Source organism: Geotrypetes seraphini, chromosome 14 (genome assembly GCF_902459505.1).
Source record: "Geotrypetes seraphini chromosome 14, aGeoSer1.1, whole genome shotgun sequence".
In the NCBI taxonomy this organism is placed as follows: Eukaryota; Metazoa; Chordata; class Amphibia; order Gymnophiona; family Dermophiidae; genus Geotrypetes; species Geotrypetes seraphini.
Window position 1 is genome coordinate 57,994,425 of NC_047097.1, and position 23,850 is coordinate 58,018,274.

At 44.4% G+C, this 23,850-nt stretch overlaps 1 protein-coding gene across 2 annotated transcripts in view; it reads left to right on the top strand.

Moving 5' to 3' along the window:
• The first annotated feature begins 1,262 nt into the window (after nt 1-1,262).
• The window catches only part of SSRP1 (structure specific recognition protein 1), a 36,389-nt gene continuing 13,801 nt past the window's right edge, over nt 1,263-23,850 (top strand). For both annotated transcript variants that reach the window (XM_033920677.1, XM_033920678.1), the window contains exons 1-9: nt 1,263-1,418; nt 5,565-5,766; nt 6,630-6,815; nt 17,101-17,206; nt 17,505-17,695; nt 19,834-20,064; nt 20,224-20,327; nt 21,130-21,258; nt 22,684-22,905. In XM_033920677.1, coding sequence (XP_033776568.1) covers nt 5,713-5,766; nt 6,630-6,815; nt 17,101-17,206; nt 17,505-17,695; nt 19,834-20,064; nt 20,224-20,327; nt 21,130-21,258; nt 22,684-22,905 — 1,223 coding nt within the window. In that variant the 5' untranslated portion in view covers nt 1,263-1,418; nt 5,565-5,712. The remainder of the gene's footprint in view (nt 1,419-5,564; nt 5,767-6,629; nt 6,816-17,100; nt 17,207-17,504; nt 17,696-19,833; nt 20,065-20,223; nt 20,328-21,129; nt 21,259-22,683; nt 22,906-23,850) is intronic.

Sequence of the window (23,850 nt, forward strand, 5' to 3'; positions counted from 1 at the left end):
CTTCATTAGGGTGTTTAGCAATGCCTAACATTGGCACCCTATAGAGCAGTGGTCTCAAACTCAAGGCCCGGGGGCCACATATGGCCCACCAGGTACTATTTTGAGGCCCTCGTATGTTTATCATAAACACAAAAGTAAAATAAAACAGTTTCTTGATCATATGTCGCTTTAGCTATAAATTACAATATTATTATTAAGATTTAGCCAAAAGGAAATAGCATGAAGTTGGATTTGGAGGGTAAAATGTTAGTTTCTCATATTAATATTGGGGCAAAAATGCTGTTTGTAGCAGGTGTCAAGCTTTGGAATGCGCTGCCTGGTATTCTGCGATTTTGGGAGATTGAACTTTAAGAAAATGTTGAAAACACAATTATTTGTTAATGCCTTCATGTGCTAATGCTGTTTGCTGCTGAAGCCTTACTGTCCAGTTTTTATGAGATTTGTCTTTCCATCTTGTTGGATGAATTTGAAAAAAAGGTTTTAATAATGCGACTGTTAATGTTTTATTGTGTTTGCTCTATCGAAACATGTTTTAGCATTTTTAATATGTATGCGTGTAATTTTGTAAACCGCATAGTCTTTATGCGGTATATAAATTTTTAAACAAATAAATTAAAGAGTTTTTTCTCATGCAAAATTGAAATTTCTTTAATAAGACATTTTTTTGAGGCCCTCCAAGTACCTACAAATCCAAAATGTGGTCCTGCAAATGGTTTGAGTTTGAGACCACTGCTATAGAGAATCAGGTCTGAAAGGGTGAAGAACTTATATGCATAATAGAAGAGTGGGACTTGGGTGTGATTGTATATGATGAGCTAAAGGTGGCCAAACAGGTTGAAAAGGAGACAGTGAAAGGTAGAAGGATGCTAGGTTGCAAAGGGAGAGGTTTGGCCAGTAGGAAAAAGGAGGTATTGATGCTCTGGTGAGACCTCAGTTAGAACATTGTGTGCAATTCCGGCAAAAAAAAAAAGTTAAGAGAAGACAAAGGAAGGCAGAAATCACAGACTGGGACCAACGCAATTACAAAAATTGAAAGCCCAGACAGCAAAGGTAGAAGAATGAGTTTTATTTTGTATTTATCGACGGTCGCCTTAAAAGAACTAAATTGGATCGAATGGAAGTGAAACCGCGATTTTGGGGCCGATTCGGACGTACATTAAAAAAGAAAACGCTATGGGACGCCTAAGCGCACGTTGGCAAAAGGACCTCCAAGCGCGCTCCGACGCAGACGCTGACGGAAGCTCCCGCGCCATCCCTTCCGCGTTCCCACTCACATGTACTGGGGGCCGCGAGCCGTTACGCCCCGCCCCCTCTGATGCCGCTTCCTGTTTCCGGCTGCGCGGGACGCGGCCGAGGGAAGAGACGTTGTGCGTGCGAAGTGGCGGGACGCTGGGGCCGGTCACGGGCGCCCCGTACAGGTAAAGTGGAAGATGGGAGGTGAGCGCCGGAACAAGGGAGAGATGCTGGGCCGAGAGAGAGGAGAGGTGGGAATGGTAGCCCGGTGGGAGAAGGGAAAGTGCTCCCCGGTGCACGCAGTGCTGGGCGCGTGAGGGCCCTTTAATCGCGTGCTACCGAGACTTGGCATCTCTGCAGTTGTGGGGAGTTCAAAATGAACTGCATCGGAGAGAAGGACTCGTCACTTTGATAGGGCCCAAGTGCAAAGTAGCAAGGGGAGAATATCATCGTTCTCAGCTTTTTCTTTGCAGATTGCATTGCTTAAGATAAATGGAAATACTCCCCCCCCCCCGACAATTTGCAGCTGAAGTTGTGCATATTTTCTTAGAGAATAGCTTGGCTTAACTAATTTGCCCGAGCTAGTAACAAAATAGTAAATCTTCACTGTTCTCCCCCCCTCCACCCCACCTGTAGCAAAAGCTTGCAGACAGGATCAGCGAATACTATTGTTGTCCTATGACTTTCCAATAGGGCTTCATTCTGTGGTTAAGGCACAAGCACATCTTGAGTGACCCACTTGTGAGTCTAGTCCTGTAGTACAGAATAACGTATTGTAGCACAAGCAGGCAACTGTTTATAAATAGGAATGGTTCTGTCTCCGAAAAACAAACAAAAAACCTTGAATGTTCTAAGGATCTGCCAACAGCAGAAAACCTAGTGTGGTGGCGGTTGGGCTCAGGGAATGAAACTTGCAGAGACTATGAGCTGGCATGTTTTTGGTGTAGTGTTTGCAGAGTTCTGGTCTGGAGAGTAGCACTCTGGAGGCCAATCCACAGTATAGGCAGAAGCTCAGAGAAAGGTGGGTATAGCTGAATTTTGTTAGTTTGTGAGTGGTATACGAGGGGCTGATTTGCAAAAACCTGAGGGAATGGTACAGTTTAGGGGGTGAAGAACTTATGTGCACGACAGAAGAGCGTGACTTGGATATGATTGCATGTGATGATCTTAAGGTGGCCAAACAGGTTGAAAAGGTGACCGCGAAAGCTAGAAAGATGCTAGGGTGCTTAGGAAGAGTTATGGCCAGTAGGGAAAAGGAGATATTGATGCCCCTGTACAAGACTTTGATGAGTCCGCATTTAGAATATTGTGTACAATTCTGGAGGCCACACCTTCAAAAAGATATAAAAAAGATGGAGTTGATCCAGAGGAAGGCTACTAAAATGATGCATGGTCTTCGCCATAAGGTGTATGGGGACAGACTTAAAGATCTCAATATCTATACTGTGGAGAAAAAGCGGGAGGGGGGAGATATAATGGAGACATTTAAATACCTACATTATGTAAATGAGTCTCTTTCATTTGAAAGGAAGCTCTGGAATGAGAGGACTTAGAATGAAGTTAAGAGGTGATAGTCTCAGGAGCAATCTAAGGAAATACTTTTTTACAGAAAGGGTGGAAGATGCGTGGAACAGTCTCCTGGAAGAAGTCGTGGAGACAAGAGACTGTCTGAATTCAGGAAGAACTTGGATAGGCATGTGGAATTCTCTCTGAGGAAGAGATAATGATTACTGCGGATGGGCAGACTGGATGGGCTATTTGGCCTTTTATGTGCCATGTTTCTATGTTAAATACAATGGAAAGGGATTGGGACTTGTATATACACCTTTTTGTAGTTTTACAACCACACTAAAAGCAGTTTACGTACAGGTACTTCAAGCATTTTCCCTATCTGTCCCAGTGGGCTCACAATCTATCTAATGTACCTGGGACAGTGGAGGATTAAGTGACTTGCCCAGGGTCACAGGTGAGCGGCACGGGGTTTGAACTCACAATCTCAGGGTGCTGAGGCTGTAGTTCTAACCACTACTGAAAATACGCAAACACTCCAGTAACTATAGTAAATGTATGTATAAATCAGTTATTAAAAATGAAGGAGAAAAAAAAGCCTCGGCCTATTTGCATTCTCAGGCATATTAACAGAGTATAGAACTTCACAGTTCGACCTGACTCTACTCCAGGTTTACAATCATAGAAAAAAATCTTCATTGTTAATAGTGGCAACACAGCATTCAGTGAAACATGCAACAGAAATATCCACAAAGTCAGTATAATTAAAGTTGCTTATCTGAAAGGAAGCCAACTCCTAAGATCCCGCTACAGTGGCCATCATTTCGCAGCTTCTCATGCCTTTACTTCAAGGTACTGGATCATCTAAAATAATGAAAAGTGACTCCAATATATAGATCTTATTACTTGGCTGAAAAAAAAGAAACAAACAAAAAAAATATATATAGCATACTTGTGTAGCGCACAAAGTGCTTACTTCATAAACACAGAGCACTACTAATGTGGCGCTTCCACGTTTTATAGCTGCCAGGAACAACCACAACTAGTTGGTCATATGAGTGAAAACCAATCTCCTGGGCTGCTAGATCAACTAAAGAACGTCTAATCACTACGCCACACTCTCTTCCCATAGGGTTAGACTGATGGTCCATCTAGCTCGGTATCTTGTTTCCATCAGTGGCTAGTTCAGGTCACAAGTACTGGCAGAATCCCAAATAGTAGCAATATTCTGTGCTACAGATCCCAGGGCAAGCAAGCAGCAACTTCCAGGGTGGAAAAAAAATTAAAATATTGAATTTTTAAAATTGTATTGTTTTAAATAAAATGCTTTTTTAAGGAAAAATCCATCTAAAGATTATTTTCTGTTATGAAATAAGGAATAGTTATTCATTTTGAAATAAGGAATAGTTTTTAATTATGTAGCATGAAACTATATATTCATGCAGTGTTTATATTTTTTGGTAAATTAATTCTGTTAACCCGTTCATAATGTTTTGGGTAATTTTTTCTATCTAGAAGATATTATCACTGTGCTTGGTTTTGCATTTCTCAATACTGAATTTGTGTCTGCAAAGATAATATGCTTCTTCAAAGCAAAAATATTTCTGTTTAAAACCATGATTTAAATCAAATCTACCATGGTGGCTTCCGTCATGTCCAAGTTTATTTAATCTTTAATATACCGTTTATCAAATTAATACCTATGGACTTTTCCTCCAGGAATTTGCCTAAACCATTTTTTAAACCCAAAGATGCTAATCTTTGTAACAACATCCTCCGGCCCTAACAGTGATAACTTGGAATTGTTGCTAAACACGTCAGGAGGATGTGCTTTAGCTAGCACAGTATGAAATTAAGGTGGGTTTGTTGTATCCAATACTCGTTACTAGAGAATCATCTGTCCTGTTTGAATTGATCCCTTTTTTTCTGCAACTCATAGGAGCTCCCTTCCTCTAGTAGGTTTCAGGGTGCATATTGTGTGTTGATTACTTTGGGGGGAGGGGATTTCCTATAGCTTTCAATTTCATGGGCTTTCAATGGTACTTTTCAAGTTTCAAGTTTATTAAATTATTTGATTAAACGCTTTTCAGAATACAAAGCGTTTTACAAAGAAATAAAATTGGATTTCTTAAAATCACAAATACATCGTAAATAAAATAATTACTTAAAAAATTAAAAAACGAACTGGGGTAACAAACACATGGAACAGTAGGAAAGGAGGGATAAGAAAAAATACAATAAAAAAAAAAAGAAAAAAAGATGAATTAATCAGATTGGGTTAGAACATAAGGATAATGTGAGAAAAGGATTTAAAAACTTAAAAATCTTAAAAAAGAGGGGATATATAATCAAAGTTTAGTACAAAACAATAAGATTAGGAATGAACCGAAAAATAAACTTTTAGTTAAAGGCTTCTTTAAAAAGAAAACACTTTAAACTATTTTTGAATTTATTCAAATCTTGTTCAAGTCTTAAATGAAGAGGAAGTGAGTTCCAAATAGTAGGGGCTGTAACCGAAAAAATCAGGTCACGGCGAGTACCGATGACTTTCAAAGAGGGAACATAAAGGGACGCTTGTGAGGATGATCTGAGAACTCTTGAGGGGCTATAAGGAATCAGAAGCCTATCTATAAATGCAGGAGTATTATTTCTTAATGTCTTGAAGACTAATAGTGCTATTTTATAAGTAATTCTATATGAAATTGGTAGCCAGTGAGCATTTTGAAGCAGCGGTGTAACATGATCGAATTTTTTTGAACCTGAGATTACCTTTATTGCAGTAGGAAGATATGTGATGTTTCTCTGTGTATTTTGCTTTCCAGGGTAGGGAGGAGTAAAAACACCCTGTGGGCCAGAAGTTACGCTTGGACGGAGAGCGCCAAAGACAGTTACACAGAGAGACGAAGCAGAATCCAAGTACCTTAACAGAGAAAAGCCATAGACCCCAGTGGGGGTCAAACTAGCTACACAATGTCAGACACGCTGGAGTTCAATGAAATATACCAAGAGGTGAAGGGATCCATGGTAAGAAACTGGGTTTATCTTTCTTTTTTCCCCAGTTAGAGTTGTGGAGGGTAGATAGCAGATCCTGGAGGCAGACATAGAGAAGGAAGATTCCATAGTTAGAGTGCCTCCCCCCCCCTAGGTTATTTCCTTTCTCTCTTCTTGACTTAGAGCAGTGGTTCCCAACCCTGTCCTAGAGGACCACCAGCCAGTCAGGTTTTCAAGATAGCCCTAATGAATATGCATAGGGCAGATTTGCATGCCTGTCACCTCCATATATGCAAATCTCTCTTATGCATATTCATTAGGGCTATCCCAAAAACCCGACTGGCTGGTGGTCCTCCAGGACAGGGTTGGGAACCACTGACTTAGAGTATAAATCAAATATGGCTAAAGTTATGCTTGCATAAAGATTGCTTCATTAATTTTTTTGTGCTTTCTGTCCTTATGTATTCTTTCTGACTCCTTCCCCTTCCTGAACCTTAGGTTGCGAGTATTAGGAGTTTTTACCTTCTAGATCAGTGGTTCCAAATTCAAGCCAGCCAGACAATCAGGCTTTCAGAATATGCATGAGGTAGATTTGCATATAATAGGGAAAGGGCATGCAGATCTACCTCATGCATATTCATTGTATATATCCTGAAAACCTGACTGTGTGTGGATTGGGCCACAGTTCTAGTTAACTCATCTCTCCCACTTCAGTCACAATTCAGGGTATAGATGCCACCAGATGGGAGGGTAGGGATTAGCTACTTCAGGAAGACAGGGAGGCAGCAGTGGTGTTTGATAGTAGAGGGGATATGTTACTATGCTTGGAGGGGTTTTTAGGGGGAAGAGGATCTGCTTTCTGTTTACATAGTTCTTCACTTGTCTTCCTATCACAGAATGATGGCCGCCTTCGCCTTAATCACCAGGGTGTAATCTTCAAGAACAGTAAGACAGGAAAGGTGGACAATATTCAAGGCTCAGAGCTCTCTGAGGGCATTTGGCGCAGAGTGGCATTGGGCCATGGCATTAAACTGATAACCAAAAATGGACATGTATATAAATATGATGGCTTTCGAGAATCGGTGAGTATCTTCTGGGGTTAGGAGATATAGAAACCTAATTTTGGGGTTATACTTCATGTCTTGGTAGCAAGTCTTTAAGCTGCCTGATATTAAAACAGAACTTTAGTCTTTTATGTACAGTAACCATGTAGCTCCATGTCAAAGAGGACAAGTTGAGTTAGTAAAGCATAGTATATTTATCACTCTTGTTATGATTTTGATGTGTATAATGACACAGGAGATGTTTAGTGAGTTGTAGGTAGTTAGAGAAAGCTGCCCTGAAAATCATTAGCACACATTGGGCCACCTTATTTGCAATTACGGCACTTACGATATGGAATTCTTTACCTCTTTATATTCGGGCAGAAAAAAATGTAGATAAATTTAAGGGAATTCTAAAGAGTTACCTTTTCCAAGATGCATTTGACTGTTAAACAGACTTGGTTACAACCAAAGTGGTTCAATAATCCTTATTCCCAAGTTTCCCTATTGTGCTTTACCTTTTATGTATTCTTTACTCTTAATTTGTAGTTCTCCCAACTTTCCTATTGTTTTACATTGTTCAGTGGGTATTTATTTGTTTGTCTCCCCCCCCCTTTTTAATACAAATTGTAAAATGCTTAGAAGTTTAATTTGCGTTTTATCAAAATATTTTAATAAACTTGAAGATAATGGAAGAAGAGCTCAGCTGGAGGTGACACAAACCTACTTTTGAGTGGGGTTCAGAATTCTAACTCATCCCAAAACAAGCCCAGTGAGTAAGCTCCCACTGTGATACTTCAAGTGTACGAGTTTATTACTTATTATACCACCCATGGGACACCATCTTTATTGATTTTGTGGGTGGTGGTGCTTGGCTGCTCTTAGTTGGCGGAGCACTTTAAGAGAGAAAAAAAAGACAAGAAACATAAATTTTCAGGCTGCTTGCAGTAAGTTCCTTCTCTCCTCAGAACAAAAGAGGGAGAGGGGATGGGGGAGTTGCACTATATACAAATACATAGATATAAGTGTATACATATATGGACTGCTCTTGCCAGATGAAAGGAAATTGACAGGCCAGCTCAAATTTCACCTTTCAAAACACATTTACCATAGATCACAACAGTACAATATTGATTAGACTAGAATATGAACAAAATCACTTAATGCTTTCTCTAAATATCTGTGTCTTTTTTTTTTTTCAGGTTTTTTTTTTTTATATAAAAATATTTTAGTCCAACTTTGCTAGGCAGAGAATTTCAGAGTAAGAGACCATGCATACAAATCCATGGTTCTGAACCACTTAAAGCAGATACAGTGAAATGCTTTGTGAATGGATCAGAGGTCTTGGCTAGGGGTATACCAAGTTTAAAATTTTTTGTTGTTTACCTGCAATTCCATCACTTTCTTTTTCAGAGATAAATAAAAAAAGGATTTGACATTGATATGTGAACATTTCTTAAGAACAGGATATTTCTTAGGGTGTCCTAATTTTTCACATGACTGTATATTTATTGTGAACTTACACCATGAATCCTTTGCTGAGACTGCAACCATTTCTGGAAACTGGGTTTTTCTCAATTTTCACTTCATGCAAGTTAATTCAGAAAAGATGAATAAGGCAATTTATTTCTTTAAATCCAGTCCATTCAAGGCACTGCTGCACTTTGTGAGGCTCTCACTAGCCAGCTTTATTTCTAAACTAAACTAAACCTTAAGTTTATATACCGCATCATCTCCACAGATGTGGAGCTCGACACGGTTTACAAGAACTTAAAATATAGGAAGAGAAGGAAAAAAAAGGTTTACATGAACTTATATATAGAAGAGTAAGGGGGGAAAGAATTACATTTTAGTGAAAAGCCAGGTTTTCAGTTGCTTGCGGAATAATTGGAGGGAGCCCAGGTTCCGTAGCAGGGTAGTAAGGTCATTCCAAAGACCTGTGATTCTGAAGAGAAGAGATTTTCCCAGTTTGCCTGCATAGCAAATACCGTGTAGAGAGGGGAAGGATAGTTTATACCTTTGGGCGGGTCTAGTATAGTCGGGACTCGAGGACTTATATGATAGTGGGATTAAGGGAGGAAGGATGCCATGAATGATCTTAAAAGCCAGGCAGGAGCATTTGAAATGGATTCTAGAAATCACTGGGAGCCAGTGAAGTTAGGCTAGGAGTGGGGAGACATGGTCAGACTTGCGTTTTGCAAAGATCAACTTGGCTGCAGTATTCTGGATTAGCTGGAGTCTTTGAAGACTTTTTTTGATAGGCTTAAGTAGATGGCATTGCAGTAGTCTAGTTTGGAGAGGATGATGGATTGGACAAGGACGGCGAAATGTTGTTGGCGAAAATAGGATCTTACTTTCCTCAGCATGGGGAGGCTGAAAAAGCATGATTTAGCCAAGGAGTTGAGGTGGTCATTGAGGGAGAGAGAAGAATCGATAATGATGCCAAGGACCTTGCTTGAGAACTCAAGCTGCAGTGCAGCGCCTGAGGGTAGTGCGAAGAGGGTGGGCAGGTGTTCTAATTTTGGCCCGAGCCAGAGTAATTTTGTTTTTGATTCATTCAATTTCATCTGTACCGAGAAGGACCAGGAATGGAGTCTCATTATGCAAGCTGTAATGTTCTCGTGGAGGTTGATGAGGTTCTGGTCTGTCTCAAGGAGGACAAGGATGTCATTAGCGTATGTGTAGATTGTTTCAAGGGGGGATAATTGGAGGAGTTTCAGGGAGGACATATAGATGTTAAAGAGAATAGGGGATAGGGGTGATCCCTGAGGGACACCGCAAGATGGTGTCCAAGGAACGGACATGGTGCCATTTGTGTTGACAGTGTAGGAGCGAGAGCGTAGGAAGTTTGAGAACCACTTTAGGACGGTGGATTCAATTCCTATCTCAGAAAGTTGATAAAGTAGTATGTCGTGGTGGACAACATCGAAAGCTGCAGAGAGATCGAATTGTAATAGGACAGCGAATTTGCTACGAGAATGTTGTTGTTGCATCTTAGAAATTAAGGAAACTAGGAGGGATTCGGTGCTGAAGCTGGGTCTGAAGCCATATTGGTAGGGATGAAGGATGGAGAATCTCTCTAGGTAAGAAGAGAGCTGGGTGGCGACTATGGCCTCTAGCAGATTAGTTAGGAGAGGGATATTTGCTATGGGGCGATAGTTAGATGGAACATAAGAACATAAGCAGTGCCTCCGCTGGGTCAGACCAGAGGTCCATCGTGCCCAGCAGTACGCACACGCGGTGGCCCAACAGGTCCAGGACCTGGATTGTAATCCTCTATCTATACCCCTCTATCCCCTTTTCCAACAGGAAATTGTCCAATCCTTTCTTGAACCCCAGTACCGTACTCTGCCCTGTTACGTCCTCTGGAAGCGCATTCCAGGTGTCCACCACACGTTGGGTAAAGAAGAACTTCCTAGCATTCGTTCTGAATCTGTCCCCTTTCAACTTTTCCGAGTGCCCTCTTGTTCTTTTATTATTCGAAAGTTTGAAGAATCTGTCCCTCTCTACTCTCTCTATGCCTTTCATGATCTTGTAAGTCTCTATCATATCCCCTCTAAGTCTCCTCTTCTCCAGGGAAAAGAGTCCCAGTTTTTCTAATCTCTCAGCGTATGAAAGGTTTTCTATGCCTTTTATCAGACGTGTCGCTCTTCTCTGAACCCTCTCGAGTAACGCCATATCTTTCTTAAGATACGGCGACCAATATTGGACGCAGTACTCCAGATGAGGACGTACCATCGCCCGATACAACGGCAGGATAACTTCTTTCGTTCTGGTTGTAATACCCTTCTTGATTATGCCTAGCATTCTATTTGCCTTCTTAGCTGCCGCTGCGCACTGTGCCGTCGGCTTCATTGTCATGTCCACCATTACCCCCAAGTCCCTTTCTTGGGTACTCTCCTTCAATAATGGTAAGGAAGGGTTGAGATCGGCTTTTTTCAGAAGAGGGGACAAGGCAATGTGTCCCATTTCTGTGGAGAACAGGCTCAAGCCTGTCTTCATGACCACCTCAACCTGTAGTCTCTAATCCACATGTCCTCTGCGACGGTCCGATGATAATGCCATGCTGGAAAGCCAACTGGCCTCAGCAGCAACTCCCCCTCTTGCCTTCCGTTCGCCACGGTCCACCTTGGCGGAAACAGGAAGTTGCGCATCATTGGAGACAGACCGCGGCAGGCAAAAAGCAGGAGGAGGAGCCACGCACAGCACTCTTGAATCGCCCAGGCCGGCAGATTCCCCGGCCCAGCAGCGACATCGGACCAGCGCAGGAGGGAAAGGCTGTGAAGAGAGCGAGAAGAAGGAAGAGAGGTTGGACATGGGGTAGTGTGGAGAAAGAGAGAAAAAGTTACTTGAAGGGAGAACCGTTGGGAAGAGAAAGGGAGAAATAGTGGACCTGGGGGGGAGGGAGGGAGGCGGGCAGACAGGGGGAGAGGTGGGATGGAGAGGGCAGTTGGGAAGAGAAAGGGAGAGAAGTTGGAGCTGGAGATGGAAGGGGATGGAGAAATGTTAGGCCTGGGGGTAGAAGGGAGAGAGAGATGCAGCATCTTTATTTTTTCCCCCTTCCATCTCGTTCAGCATCAAGGGGGAGGGAAGAAGAAGAACAACAGAAAAGAGATGGAGCAGAATGTTGGACCAAGAGGAGAGAGGAGGAGAGATAGAAGGAAGTAGGAGCCTGGGAAAGGAGTGAGATGGGAAATGGGAAAGCTACAGAATAAGAGAAGATGGAAAATTGATAAGTAGCTGAAAATTTAAAAAGGAGAAGGATGAGAAAGAGGGCAAGATTTGAGTGGACAGAGGCAGAAAAGTTGAAAGGGAAAAATCAATATGTTGGAGACAAGGACTGGAGCAAGAGAGAAGAGGAGAAAAAAAATGGACAGCAGACACTGGAAAGAGAATTAGAAGATAGACAAAATCAGAAAGAGAAACTGGGACCAAAAACAAAATAACCAGATAACAAAAGGTAGAAAAAATAATTTTATTTTCTATTTTGTGATTACAGTATGTCATATTTGAAATATGTTTCCTGCCAGAGCTGGTGTTAGACAGCAAGCATGAACTAGGACCTAAAAGAGAGGAAAAGTCTTTTTTATTTATTTTGTAGCCAGCGTGGGGTTGGAGAGGTTGCATCCCTATATTTCTATTAAGACTAACCTCCTCCTTTGCTGGCGCGCAGCGTGGATTTTGGCGCCGGCGATTGATCCAATGCTCACAGAAGTTCTGTGAGCATCAGAGCCGCCACCGGCGCTGGGCCCACACTGCATGTCAGCAAAGAAGGGGGCAAGTATCTTAATAAAAAAATCCCGCCCTCGACTTACCCTGTGTTTTAGATTTTGGCCCCTTATGTGATTTGAGTTTGACACCCCTGCTCTAATCCAAAAGGAAAGTAAAGCTTGCGTAACTGGCAGCTTCTTGCTATCCAAGGAGTTTTATTAACAAGAACTCCCCTAAAATAAAAATATACTGTCGCCCTCCCTCCCATGGATAGCTCTAGAATCTCCAGTGGGAGCCCAAACTTTAGGCTAATGATCCATCCCCCCACAGCAGAGTAAACCAGCAACGCACATTTCAGTTGCAAACAAAATCAAGCATATTCCCAAGCTTAACTCCTAGTTCCCAAATAGTCATTTCTCCAGGGTAAATTCCAACCAGGTACCTTTTCTTAAAAGCTTGTCCAGTTCCTCTGCTGTTTAAAATAATACCTCTATAGCAGCACAACATAAGGGCTTCCAGTCTGCCTGCATTTCAAGGTGTCTCTTTCTGTAGCTGAGGGTGTGCTTTCTAGGGTCTGTCCTTGTGGTTGAATCTCTCTCCGTCTGCATCTCTGTCTCATTAAAACACTCTCACACTTGGAGGCTATGAACTGGTATGAGTACAGGACCCTGGCCGAAGTCTGCCTTCACAGGGATTTCCCATGTTCCAGGCCAGCTTTTCTCCTAGCTCCCCAGGAACTGAACTCTCCCCCGTTCCTAGAACCCAGCTGCTTACCAGGATTCTAAGGGACAGTAGTAAGTAATCCTCAGAGCTGTAATTTATATAGAGTTCCAAGGGACTACCCCTACTCCTTTTCCATCTGGACCTCCCACTCCTAACTTTCCAGCAAGCCCTCTTACTTATCCCAATGAAACACACAGCCTTCTGGGACCTGGAGTTCTAGAATCCACAGGCTACTGTGATCACCCTAGCTACCAGGGTGTCACAATATACAATATATTCAGATAATATGACCCTAGTCTGTTTAAAACTTTTAAAGGTTTAAAATCTTAAATTGTGTGTGAAATGAAATGGGGAGTCGTGAATTCTGCAGCAGTGGTGTTGCAAACTAATGAGGGCTCATTTCAGTCACAGCACTTGAGCATTAACCAATGAGTATGAGTACCGTATTTTCGCGGATATAACGCGCACCCGTGTAAAACGCGCACACGGGTATAGCGCGCAGAAATCACGATGATATGTACAAAAACTTTTGTATACCGCGCTCACGGGTATACCACGCATGATGCCCGACGCTCCTTTCGCCCGCCCTGACTTTCCGTGCGCTGTCCCGACTCTCCGTTCACCCCCCCTGACTTCCGTGCACTGCCCTGACTTTCCGTGCTGTCCCAACTCTCCGTTCACCCCCCCTGACTTTCCGTGCACTGTCCCCCCTTGAAGTCCTGTCCCCCCTTGAAGGTCTGTCCCCATCCTGAAAGCCTGATGCCCCCCCCCCGACGTCCGATACATCCCCCCCCCCGGCAGGACCACTCGCACCCTCACCCCGAAGGACCGCCGACTCCCCAACAATATCGGGCCAGGAGGGAGCCCAAACCCTCCTGGCCACGGCGACCCCCTAACCCCACCCCGCACTACATTACGGGCAGGAGGGATCCCAGGCCCTCCTGCCCTCGACGCAAACCCCCTCCCCCCAACGACCGCCCCCCCCAAGAACCTCCGACCGCCCCCCCAGCCGACCCGCGACCCCCCTGGCCGACCCCCACGACCCCCCCACCCCCCTTCCCCGTACCTTTGGTAGTTGGCCGGACAGACGGGAGCCAAACCCGCCTGTCCGGCAGGCAGCCAACGAAGAAATGAGGCCGGATTGGCCCATCCGTCCTAAAGCTCCGCCTACTGGTGGGGCCTAAGGCGCGTGGGCCAATCAGAATAGGCCCTGGAGCCTTAGGTCCCACCTGGGGGCGCGGCCTGAGGCACATGGGCCCAACCCGACCATGTGTCTCAGGCCGCGCCCCCAGGTGGGACCTAAGGCTCCAGGGCCTATTCTGATTGGCCCACGCGCCTTAGGCCCCACCAGTAGGCGGAGCTTTAGGACGGATGGGCCAATCCGGCCTCATTCCTTCGTTGGCTGCCTGCCGGACAGGCGGGTTTGGCTTCTGTCTGTCCGGCCAACTACTAAAGGTACGGGGAAGGGGGGTGGGGGGGTCGTAGGGGTCGGCCAGGGGGGTCGCGGGTCGGCTTGCGGGGCGGTCGGAGGTTCTTGGGGGGGGGCGGTCGTTGGGGGGGGAGGGGGGTTTGCGTCGAGGGCAGGAGGGCCTGGGATCCCTCCTGCCCGTAATGTAGTGCAGGGTGGGGTTAGGGGGTCGCCGTGGCCAGGAGGGTTTGGGCTCCCTTCTGGCCCGATATTGTCGGGAAGTCGGCGGTCCTTCAGGGTGGGGGTGCGAGTGGTCCTGCTGGGGGGGGATGTATCGGACGTCGGGGAGTCAGCCGGGCAAGAGGGCTTGGGCTCCCTCTTGCTCCGATCGTGGATGCGGGTACGGGTGGGAGCGCGTGCGAGCGGTCGTTCGGGGTGGGGGTGCGAGCGGTCCTGCTGGGGGGGTGAATCGGGCGTCGGGCGGGGTGGGAACTATGTTTAAAAACTTTTGTATACCGCGCTCAGGCATATAACGCGCGAGGGGTATGCGCGGTAGATAAAAACGCGTATAACGCGCGCGTTATATCCGCGAAAATACGGTAGTCTTTGTTTAATTCTCTGTATTTTTGGTTTGCCAACCAACGAGACCACCACCATGTGATATTTTTTTAGGTAAGCATCCTGAAGGTATGGACGCAATTGCTGGACTCTCAAATATGCATTTTTAAAAACTGAGATGCTTTATTTGAGCTCTGAGTCCAGCACAATCTCCTATACTGCTAACTTGACTTTGGATCCAGCTAGTTTTACTCATCTATAAGTGCATTTTGATGGTTGTAGAGAGAAAACAGCTACAAAAAAGTCTATAAAAGTACCTCGGAATAAAGTAAATCCTCTAGAAACACCATAGTTGAACCAATTTCCTGCTGGAGAGTTACATTTTTGTAATTTTCTGTTGTGAGACTGCCAAGGTCAGGCTGTGCATGCATTGAGTTGCACCATATATACTCGAATATAAACTGAGATTTTTGGGCCCAAAAAATGGGGCTCTCAGTTTTATATTTGAGTCTACTACCGTAGCTTAAAAAAATCCAAATTTAAATCTACCAGGCTATGGGGAATAGAGTCATGGGTCAGGGGCAGGCCAGACATGTGAGGCAGGCAGCTGACTCTTCTCGGTGGTGTCCACAGCTGTCATCCATGCTGTTTTCCAGCCGCCGGGAGAAGGGGGGAGCGAGGAGTCAGCTGCACATCTGGATTGTGAGCAGCCCTGCCTTTGGTCCCATCCAGGTCCCGCTAAACCGGCTGGCAATAACAAAGCCAGACGTGGGGTCTTCTGTCTTGCTAAATCGCTTAAGGCTCTAATGGTCTCGATCCCACCCTCCTCTCGAGACCAGCAGAGCCTACAGCAATTTGGCAAGAGGGAAGACCTCCGTGGCATTTGGCTTCGTTATTGCTAGCTGATTTAGCGGGACTGGGATGGGACCGAAGGCAAGGCTGCTCACAATCCAAATGCACCGCTGACTCTTCACTCCACCCGGCAGCTGGCAAACAGCAGGGAGGACTGCTGTGGATGTTGCCGAGATGAGTCAGCTGCATCCCTCATATGTCTGGCCTGCCCCTGACCCATGACTCCATTGGAAGAAGTAAAGTGTAAAAGGTGATGGGGAGAGAGAGATGAAGTGTTGGAGGAGAAAAAGGAGTGGATATGTTGGATGGAGGGGGCACGAGAGGAGATACTGGTTTTTGTCTGGTTAGAAGAGTGAAATAAAGGGGGGAAAGAAAGAGAGAATATGCTGGAAGGGGGGGGAAGAGAGTGAAGAGTTAGCAAAAAAACCAACCCTGGAGAAATTGATGCAGATATAGATGCAGAAAAATAAATGGAGGAAAGCTGAAAGGAAAAGGTTAAAGTCAGAGGATTGTAGGAAAGGAAGTGAAGACAGGAAGGAGAGAAGAGGCAGATAGACTACAGACCCTGGAAAGAAAATTAAGAAAAGACAGAAGAAAGCAGAAACTGGGATAAACGTGAATAAAATAACCAGACAACAAAGGTAGAAAACATAATTTTATTTTTAATTTCATGAACAGAAAATGCAGTTTTACAGTAAAAATTGCACTGGTTTCTTTTTATATTCCAAAGTGTAGAGTGCTGTTTCTCTTTCTCTGGTGTTGCACTGCATATAGTTTCTTTAGGTTTAAGTTTGATTTTTGTCTACATTTATTTAAGTTTGTGGTTGCTTATAGTTGTGTTTTCCAATGTAGGGGCCTTGTGATATATGCATCACAGATATCTGTGTTATGTTTAGTGACTTACGAGGTAGCTGATAGGGAGGGTGAACAGTCTATAGATTGGCTCACCATGATAACTCAAATTTCTAACCTCTGTTTAGATTCGAGTCGGCCTCCCCCCACCACCATTTTTTTGGGAGGGGAAAAAAAGGATACCTCAGTTTATATTTGAGTATATATGGTAATTCTTTTTTTCTTAGGAAAAGATTCGTTGAATTCAGAACTATATTTATATGGGTGCAGATGCAGGTTAGTTTGATCCTTTGACATGCAGCTATTTGGTCATGCTATATATGAAGGGGCTACTCTTTGTAGTTAATGTGTATTGGGCTAGAGCTCTAGTATCTTAGCAGTGGGCACACAGAAAAGCTTTGAGATGTGCCACATGGTGGCACTGTGGAAATACAAAAACGTACTGCATCTGAAAACCATTTGTAACATTTAATGGTGACATAATAAAGATATTATTAAACAAAAAAATCCATTTTCTTTATTCCTTGGGTTTGGATTGATTGTGCAAGTGCTAAAGTGTACAGGCTTATACTGTAAGATAGAAATTTGCCCTTCCCTTACATAAAATGACAGTGCTCTTATCCCTATTCAACATTGACCCCTGGGAGTGGGGGCAGATAGGATCATTCTCTATGCCTGGTTTTTCAAAGTGCTGATTGTGATTTGTCTTCCTCCCTGTAGGAGTTTGAGAAGCTCTCTGAATTCTTTAAATCTCATTTTCGGGTGGATCTGGTGGAGAAGGACCTGTGTGTCAAAGGCTGGAATTGGGGAACAGTGAAGTTTGGAGGTGAATTTGTGCTGCACAAAGTGCAGAGCTGATCTTTCAAGGTCCAAGTATAGCCATGGTAAATGGAGACAGGTGAGGGTAGTCTGCCACTGAATGCAAAATGTAAGGAAAAGGGAATGACATTGTGAGGCTGCATGGGAAGCACAGGAATGAGTGGGCAATGGCCTGCAGCTTTATGGGAAACACAAGGAAAGGGGATGTTGGCCTGGAGGTGCAGGGGAGAAGGACCAACGGATGGGCTGCAAGTTCTGATAATCTGTGTGATTCAAGTTTTGCTCTTGTATTTCTGTCACTGAAGGGCAGCTTCTTTCCTTTGATATTGGGGATCAGCCAGCGTTTGAACTGCCACTCAGTAACGTTTCTCAGTGCGCCACTGGAAAGAATGAGGTGACCCTAGAATTCCATCAGAATGATGACGCAGAAGTTTCGCTCATGGAGGTGCGCTTCTATGTTCCACCTACTCAGGAAGATGGTCTGGATCCCGTGGAGGTGGGTAAAGCTGGAATATTTTGGCTTCTGATTTGAAAGTCTATCCTGGAATGTGGCCATGCAGGAGACTCAGATTCAGCGCCCAGCCTCTTGCTTTAAATTAGGCTGCTCAGCGCTGGAAATATTGCAGTGTCAGTGCTCACAATCCCATTGGAGAGGAAAAATTGGGCCTGTGCTGGGTTCTGAAGGCAGCCTTGGCTCCTTTTTCTTAGTTTTGATAGCTGGGAGGGGAATAAAATTGAGGGGGGGAGCCTCCCTTGAAGCTCCACTGAAGATTAATTGAGCTTAGTTCGAGATAGGGGCTATTAAATTTTTGAAATGTGTAAATAAGCAGTAAAAAGCAGCTGAACTCTGAAATTGTCTCTTTTCTATAAGCTTAATCCATGGTTCCCTGTGGGTTACAATAAAACATATACAATTTAAAAAACCATCTATAATAATATGCTAAGCGCGCATGCGCACTCTTATTCCGTGTTCCCTGAGATCTGATCTGTCGGGATGTGGCCGGCAGAGTGCGCATGCGCGCGTCGAAGGACCAGCCAGGTAACACACCGTGACTCCCCCTCCTCCCCCCCCTGCCGCCGACCCTACCCGGCACACCACTAACACGCCGCAACTCCCCCCCCCTCCCACCGACCCTACCCACCACACCAGAAACCCCCGTTGACCCTCCCACCGCTACATGGCCGACAAACCGCAGCTCCAGCAGCGTCCCAGGCACACTAAACACGCTGCTTCGGCTCTTCTACTGGCCTAATTTCCTCTGTCGTGTTCCTGATGAAGTCATCAGGGATGCGGCAGAGGAAATTAGGCAAGTAGAAGAGCTGAAGCAGCGTGTTTACTGTGCCTGAGACGCTGCTGGAGCTGCGAGGTTTGTTGGCCGTGTAGCGGTGGGAGAGTCAATGGGGGTTTCTGGTGTGCCGGATAAGGTCAGCGGGGAGGGGGGGGTTGAAAACATGTTGCTCAGGGGGATGGGAGGCAGATTGGCATGAGGGGGTAAGGGGGTTTCAATGGAAGGGGGATGGGAGGCAGGCTGGCATCGAAGCGGGGTTGGGGGGGTTTCAATGGAAGGCAGGCTGGCATCGAGGGGGGTGGGATGGTTTCCATGGAAACATGCTCAGGGGGATGGGAGGCAGGCAGGCTGGCATGGTGGTGGGGGGTTCAATGAAAGGGGGATAGAAGGCAGGCAGGCATCGGAGGGGGGTGGAGGGGTTTCAATGCAAACATGCTGCTCAGGGGGATGGGAGGCAGGCAGGCTGGCTGGCATCGGGGGTGGGGGTGGGACAAAGTCTGGAAGATAATGATGAGGACATAAGGAGGCACTGGGGGCACTAAGGACATAGGAAGAGATACTAAGGACATGGGAAGGAGGCACTAGGGACACTATGGACATAGAAAGGGGCACTAAGGACATAGGAAGGAAGCATTGAGGGCACTAAGGACATAGGGAGAGACACAGACAGAAAAAATGACACAGGCAGCATGGAAGGAGAGAGAGACAAAGAAAAAAAAAACCCAGACTGACATCTACTCTAGCACCCGTTAATGTAACGGGCTTAAAGACTAGTATAAACATATTCAAAAAGACAAAAACATATTAACAGAGATTTTAAAAAACCCTCCAAATTCTAGATTAAAACATATGCAACTAAAACGCCTCCTTAAATAAAACATCCAGGTCTAAAACTCAAAAAGTGGTTCAGTGCCATAAGCAGGCATAACAGCAATTTAACCACTTCTGAATTTCTGTTTTCTGCTAGTAGTGTGTGATAGAGTATTTCTTTAATATTTCCCTTTCCTTTTAGGGATTCTTATGTTGCTAGTTGGTAGGTCCTGCCATGGGAGGCAACAGGGAGCTAGAGCTCCTCCCTAGGTATTGGGCTCCTTTTACAAAGGTGCGCTAGCGTTTTTAGCATGCGCTACCCAAAAAACTACCGCCTGCTCAAGAGGAGGCAGTAGCGGCTAGCGCGCGCTATTTCATGCGTTAAGGCCCTAACGCACCTTTGTAAAAGGAGCCCATTGTTCTCTGCCTTCCCTCAGGGGTAGAGACTGACTGGGCTTCAGATGTGGAGAGACAGTTGTTGCTTGCTTAATACTGTTCACTGATTCCTTTGGTGGTATCTCTATTTTCTCTGCAGGCATTTGCCCAGAATGTTCTATCAAAGGCAGATGTGATTCAGGCCACAGGTGACGCTGTCTGCATTTTCCGTGAACTGCAGTGTTTGACTCCTCGAGGCCGTTACGATATCCGTATCTACCCTACCTTTCTGCACCTGCATGGCAAAACCTTTGACTACAAGATTCCTTATACCACAGTACTGCGGCTCTTCCTTCTTCCGCACAAGGACCAGAGGCAGATGTTCTTTGTGGTATGTTCTCTGGGATGGTGTTGGGGGTTATTCCATGTCAAATGGAAAGGAAACGGAATTCTTTCCCTAACAGAAAATTAAGCTGGTCTCGCATGGCTTTGCCTTTGTTTGATTCTGTTTGGTCAATTTCAATTTATATCCTTGTTTCTTTGCTTTCAGATAAGTCTGGATCCTCCAATCAAACAAGGTCAGACGCGATACCACTTCCTGATCTTGCTCTTCTCCAAGGATGAAGACATCTCTCTCACCTTAAACATGAACGAGTGAGATACTATGATCTGAGAAAGCTGCCGCTTGTTACCTCACTTCTGGCTCCCCACATCCTCTCATAGCTCAGCCATTCTGTTAATTCTCGCTGTGGCTTGTGGCTGATAGTTATGGAGCCTGTGGATGTGGTCTCTTAAAATCTAAAATGCAATAGGCAGTGGCCTCTCATATACAGTGGAGGCAACATTTCTCTCCCCCTCCCCACCCAATGAAGATAAATCATAGCTCTGGCTTCACCAAAATGAACATTTTCGATGGTTATAACACAAAGATTGTGACCTAACAGCGGAGATTTCATTTTGATTCTGGGAATCCTGTGTGGCCGAAACCCAGCGTACTGATCCTCAAGAGCCACTCCTGTCTCTCATCCTACAAGAAACAGGGGGAAAAAGATGTAATTCTTGTCCCAAAAAAAGGCATAGAATAAATAAAAGCACTTTATAAGTGCAGTAATTGAGATATATAGACTCTTGATTTGCTCCAGGTGTTTGGCTGTAATTGTCTCCGAGACCCCCCTACTGCCATGGGGCAGTTACTTCTAGGGTCTTGTGCAGAGCTTTGGGTGGATGGTGCCTGTGTTCGGCAGGTTTCTCTGCGGTTAGGAGCCTTTGTGCAGACCTGGGAATTTAGGTGTTTACAGCTACTAAAGATATAAAGCCCTGGGTGGTTAAAGTACGGTTTCTAGTGCAATATCGGTATAGCAAACTCTGCTGTAACAAATTTTTATTTATAACATTTGATGTTCTTGATGCCCATTCAATTCACATTGCTGTTTTTCCAATTCTTGTTGCTTTCCAGGGAGGAAGTGGAGAAACGTTTTGAGGGGAAGTTAACGAAGAATATGTCTGGTTCACTCTATGAAATGGTGAGCAGAGTCATGAAGGCCCTGGTTAACCGAAAAATTACTGTGCCAGGAAACTTCCAAGGGTGAGCAGCATATAAGGGACAGGTTAAAACATGGCGGGCAAACTTTGTTTGGGGGTGGGCGGGGGGGGGGGAGTTAAGTTGTTGGGAAACATCCAAAATGAAAGGAGATGTGGGTGGATCTTCAGAATCTATACAGTGGTGCCTCGCATAACGAACGCCTCGCACAGCGAACGCTGCACACAACGAACTTCATGTCTTGATTCATACAACGAACTTCGTTTCACACAACGAAGTCGCCCGAGCTGCCGATGTATTGCATCCTTCCGCGCAGGCACTGCAGGCAGTCGTTAGTCACTGCGCTTAACTGCCCTCTCTCACAGTCATCTGATAACGAGGAGCAACAATCAAACAATCAACCAATCCCAACTGCTGACATCAAGAACATCCTGGTCAAATGGAAAGCAGTTCAGGAGTTTACCAATGCCCACTATCCGGATTCAGCTGAAGCAAACAGGATCAACGATCTTTACTCCGATACTCTTGTCCGTTATTTCCGGCAGATGTTGGAGAAAAGAGAAAAACAAACGACTTTGGACAGGTTTTTCATGAAACCATCGGCCAAAAAGCAGAAAATGGATGAAGATGTGCAAGATTCGGTAGACTCTACTTAGTCTGTCTTAAAATTTAAAAAATGTGTGTTTTTTTTTAAAACAATTATGTTTTTAGATGTATCTAAATAAAAATAATAACAAAAAATTTATCTTTTTTTATGTCATCTTAGCATATTTTATGCTACAGAAAGAATAATTTTTTTAACATGTATTGTTATGGGAAAACGTGTTTCACATAACGAACTTTTCGCATAACAAACTTGCTCCTGGAACGAATTAAGTTCGTTGTGTGAGGCACCACTGTACTTTTGAGTGAAGATCGGTGTTCTCGCTAAGCTGAACACATGGGCAATTGTTCATTTGTTTTAGGAGTGTCGCTCAAGAAATACTTGCAAATCTGAAAATTGTTGGTTTTTAGAACTTGTCTCGCACATGAGAAAAAATTTGCACGCACCCCGCCAATCCTTAGAGGGAGAACTGGTTGGGCTAAGAAAATATTTTTTGATTTGGGGTAGGACTACAAGTAGTTTGGCTGAGTGCATCGGGTTATTTAGAAGAAGTTTCCTTTTTCTTCACATGGTAGAGTTTTTTGCCTTGTTTTTATTTTTACTGGTGGTTGCCCGCTTTTGAATCTTTGAGGCTTTTGTTTCTAATGTTTTAGCTCTTGGACGAACTGTGTTGAGTTGACCCTTACTTATTAATAAATGCATCTGCTTGAACACCATAGACTGTTTTTTGTTTGGTTGTTTTTAATCTCCTCTACTGTTTTGTATGTCTTCTGATCTGTGTGGATTTGTCTTCTGTTTTGTACTGCAAGATAAGAAAAGCAATACTGACTTTTGAACATTTTGTGATCTTTTCTATCCCTTTGTAGACACACAGGGGCTCAGTGTATCACATGCTCATATAAGGCCAGCTCGGGACTTCTCTATCCTCTGGAACGAGGATTTATATATGTTCACAAGCCACCTGTTCACATTCGATTTGATGAAATCTCATTTGTCAACTTTGCCAGAGGAACCACGACCACGCGATCGTTTGACTTTGAGATTGAAACCAAACAAGGCTCCCAATATACCTTCAGCAGCATTGAGAGGTAAGAAAGTTCACCCCTATTATTCTTTGTATCCTGATATACACACTGCTTGATGTGCTGCTTCTGCTACCATCCTGTATAAATTTTATCCCCTGTTCTCTGAAGACAGCTTCTGCTGCTGGAGAGATTGCAGGGTTTCTTTCCCTAAATAATCCTAGTATCAGCAATCGCATAAATATTTCCATAGATTGGTTCTCATCCCTTCCCTATCCAAGTCAATCATAGTCATTCTGTGCTTGCCTGAAGATTTTTAGGGGAGAATTTCTACATGTAAAGCTTTTTTCACATGCAGAATAACATTTTTATAAAATTGCCCAACTGCATATATGCATAAAGTGTGCACCCACTTTTATATTACCTTTGCTGATGTGTTTCCCGGGACTTCGTTTCAGCAGTACTGGAGTTGGAATGCATGCATGTACATTATAAAATGCATGTGTGCATGTATGTATACCTTTCTCAGGGCAGGTATACATAGATTTCATCAACATTTCCTTAGCATCTCTACCAGGCCAGTGCAGGACTTGGGGGTGTTGTGTTCCTCAACCAGCAGGCAGAGTACAGAATTGTGTTCTTTAATAGGAGCCTGTGCAGCCCCCAGCAATTTAGTAGTATCCTATAGCAGTTAGCTGTGCAGCTCCTGGACCAGTTAGTTAACTGGTTTCCAGTAGAACCAGGCAGAGGAATTTTACATTTTCTAAAGAGGTTTAAATTCTCTGTATACCCGGTGGTGCTGGATTCCTCCCCCTTCCACACCATGCTCTTATCCTTTTCTTCTGTTTCATAGACACAGACACAGAAATCAGACACAGTCGGTGGTATCTCGAGATGGAATTTTTGGGGTGGCAAGGGGGGAGGGGTTTGGGGGCATGCCAAAATGACATTTTCACATTCATACCACTTTTCTTCCCCCTCCCCCCAAACCTTTATAGTAATACAAGACAT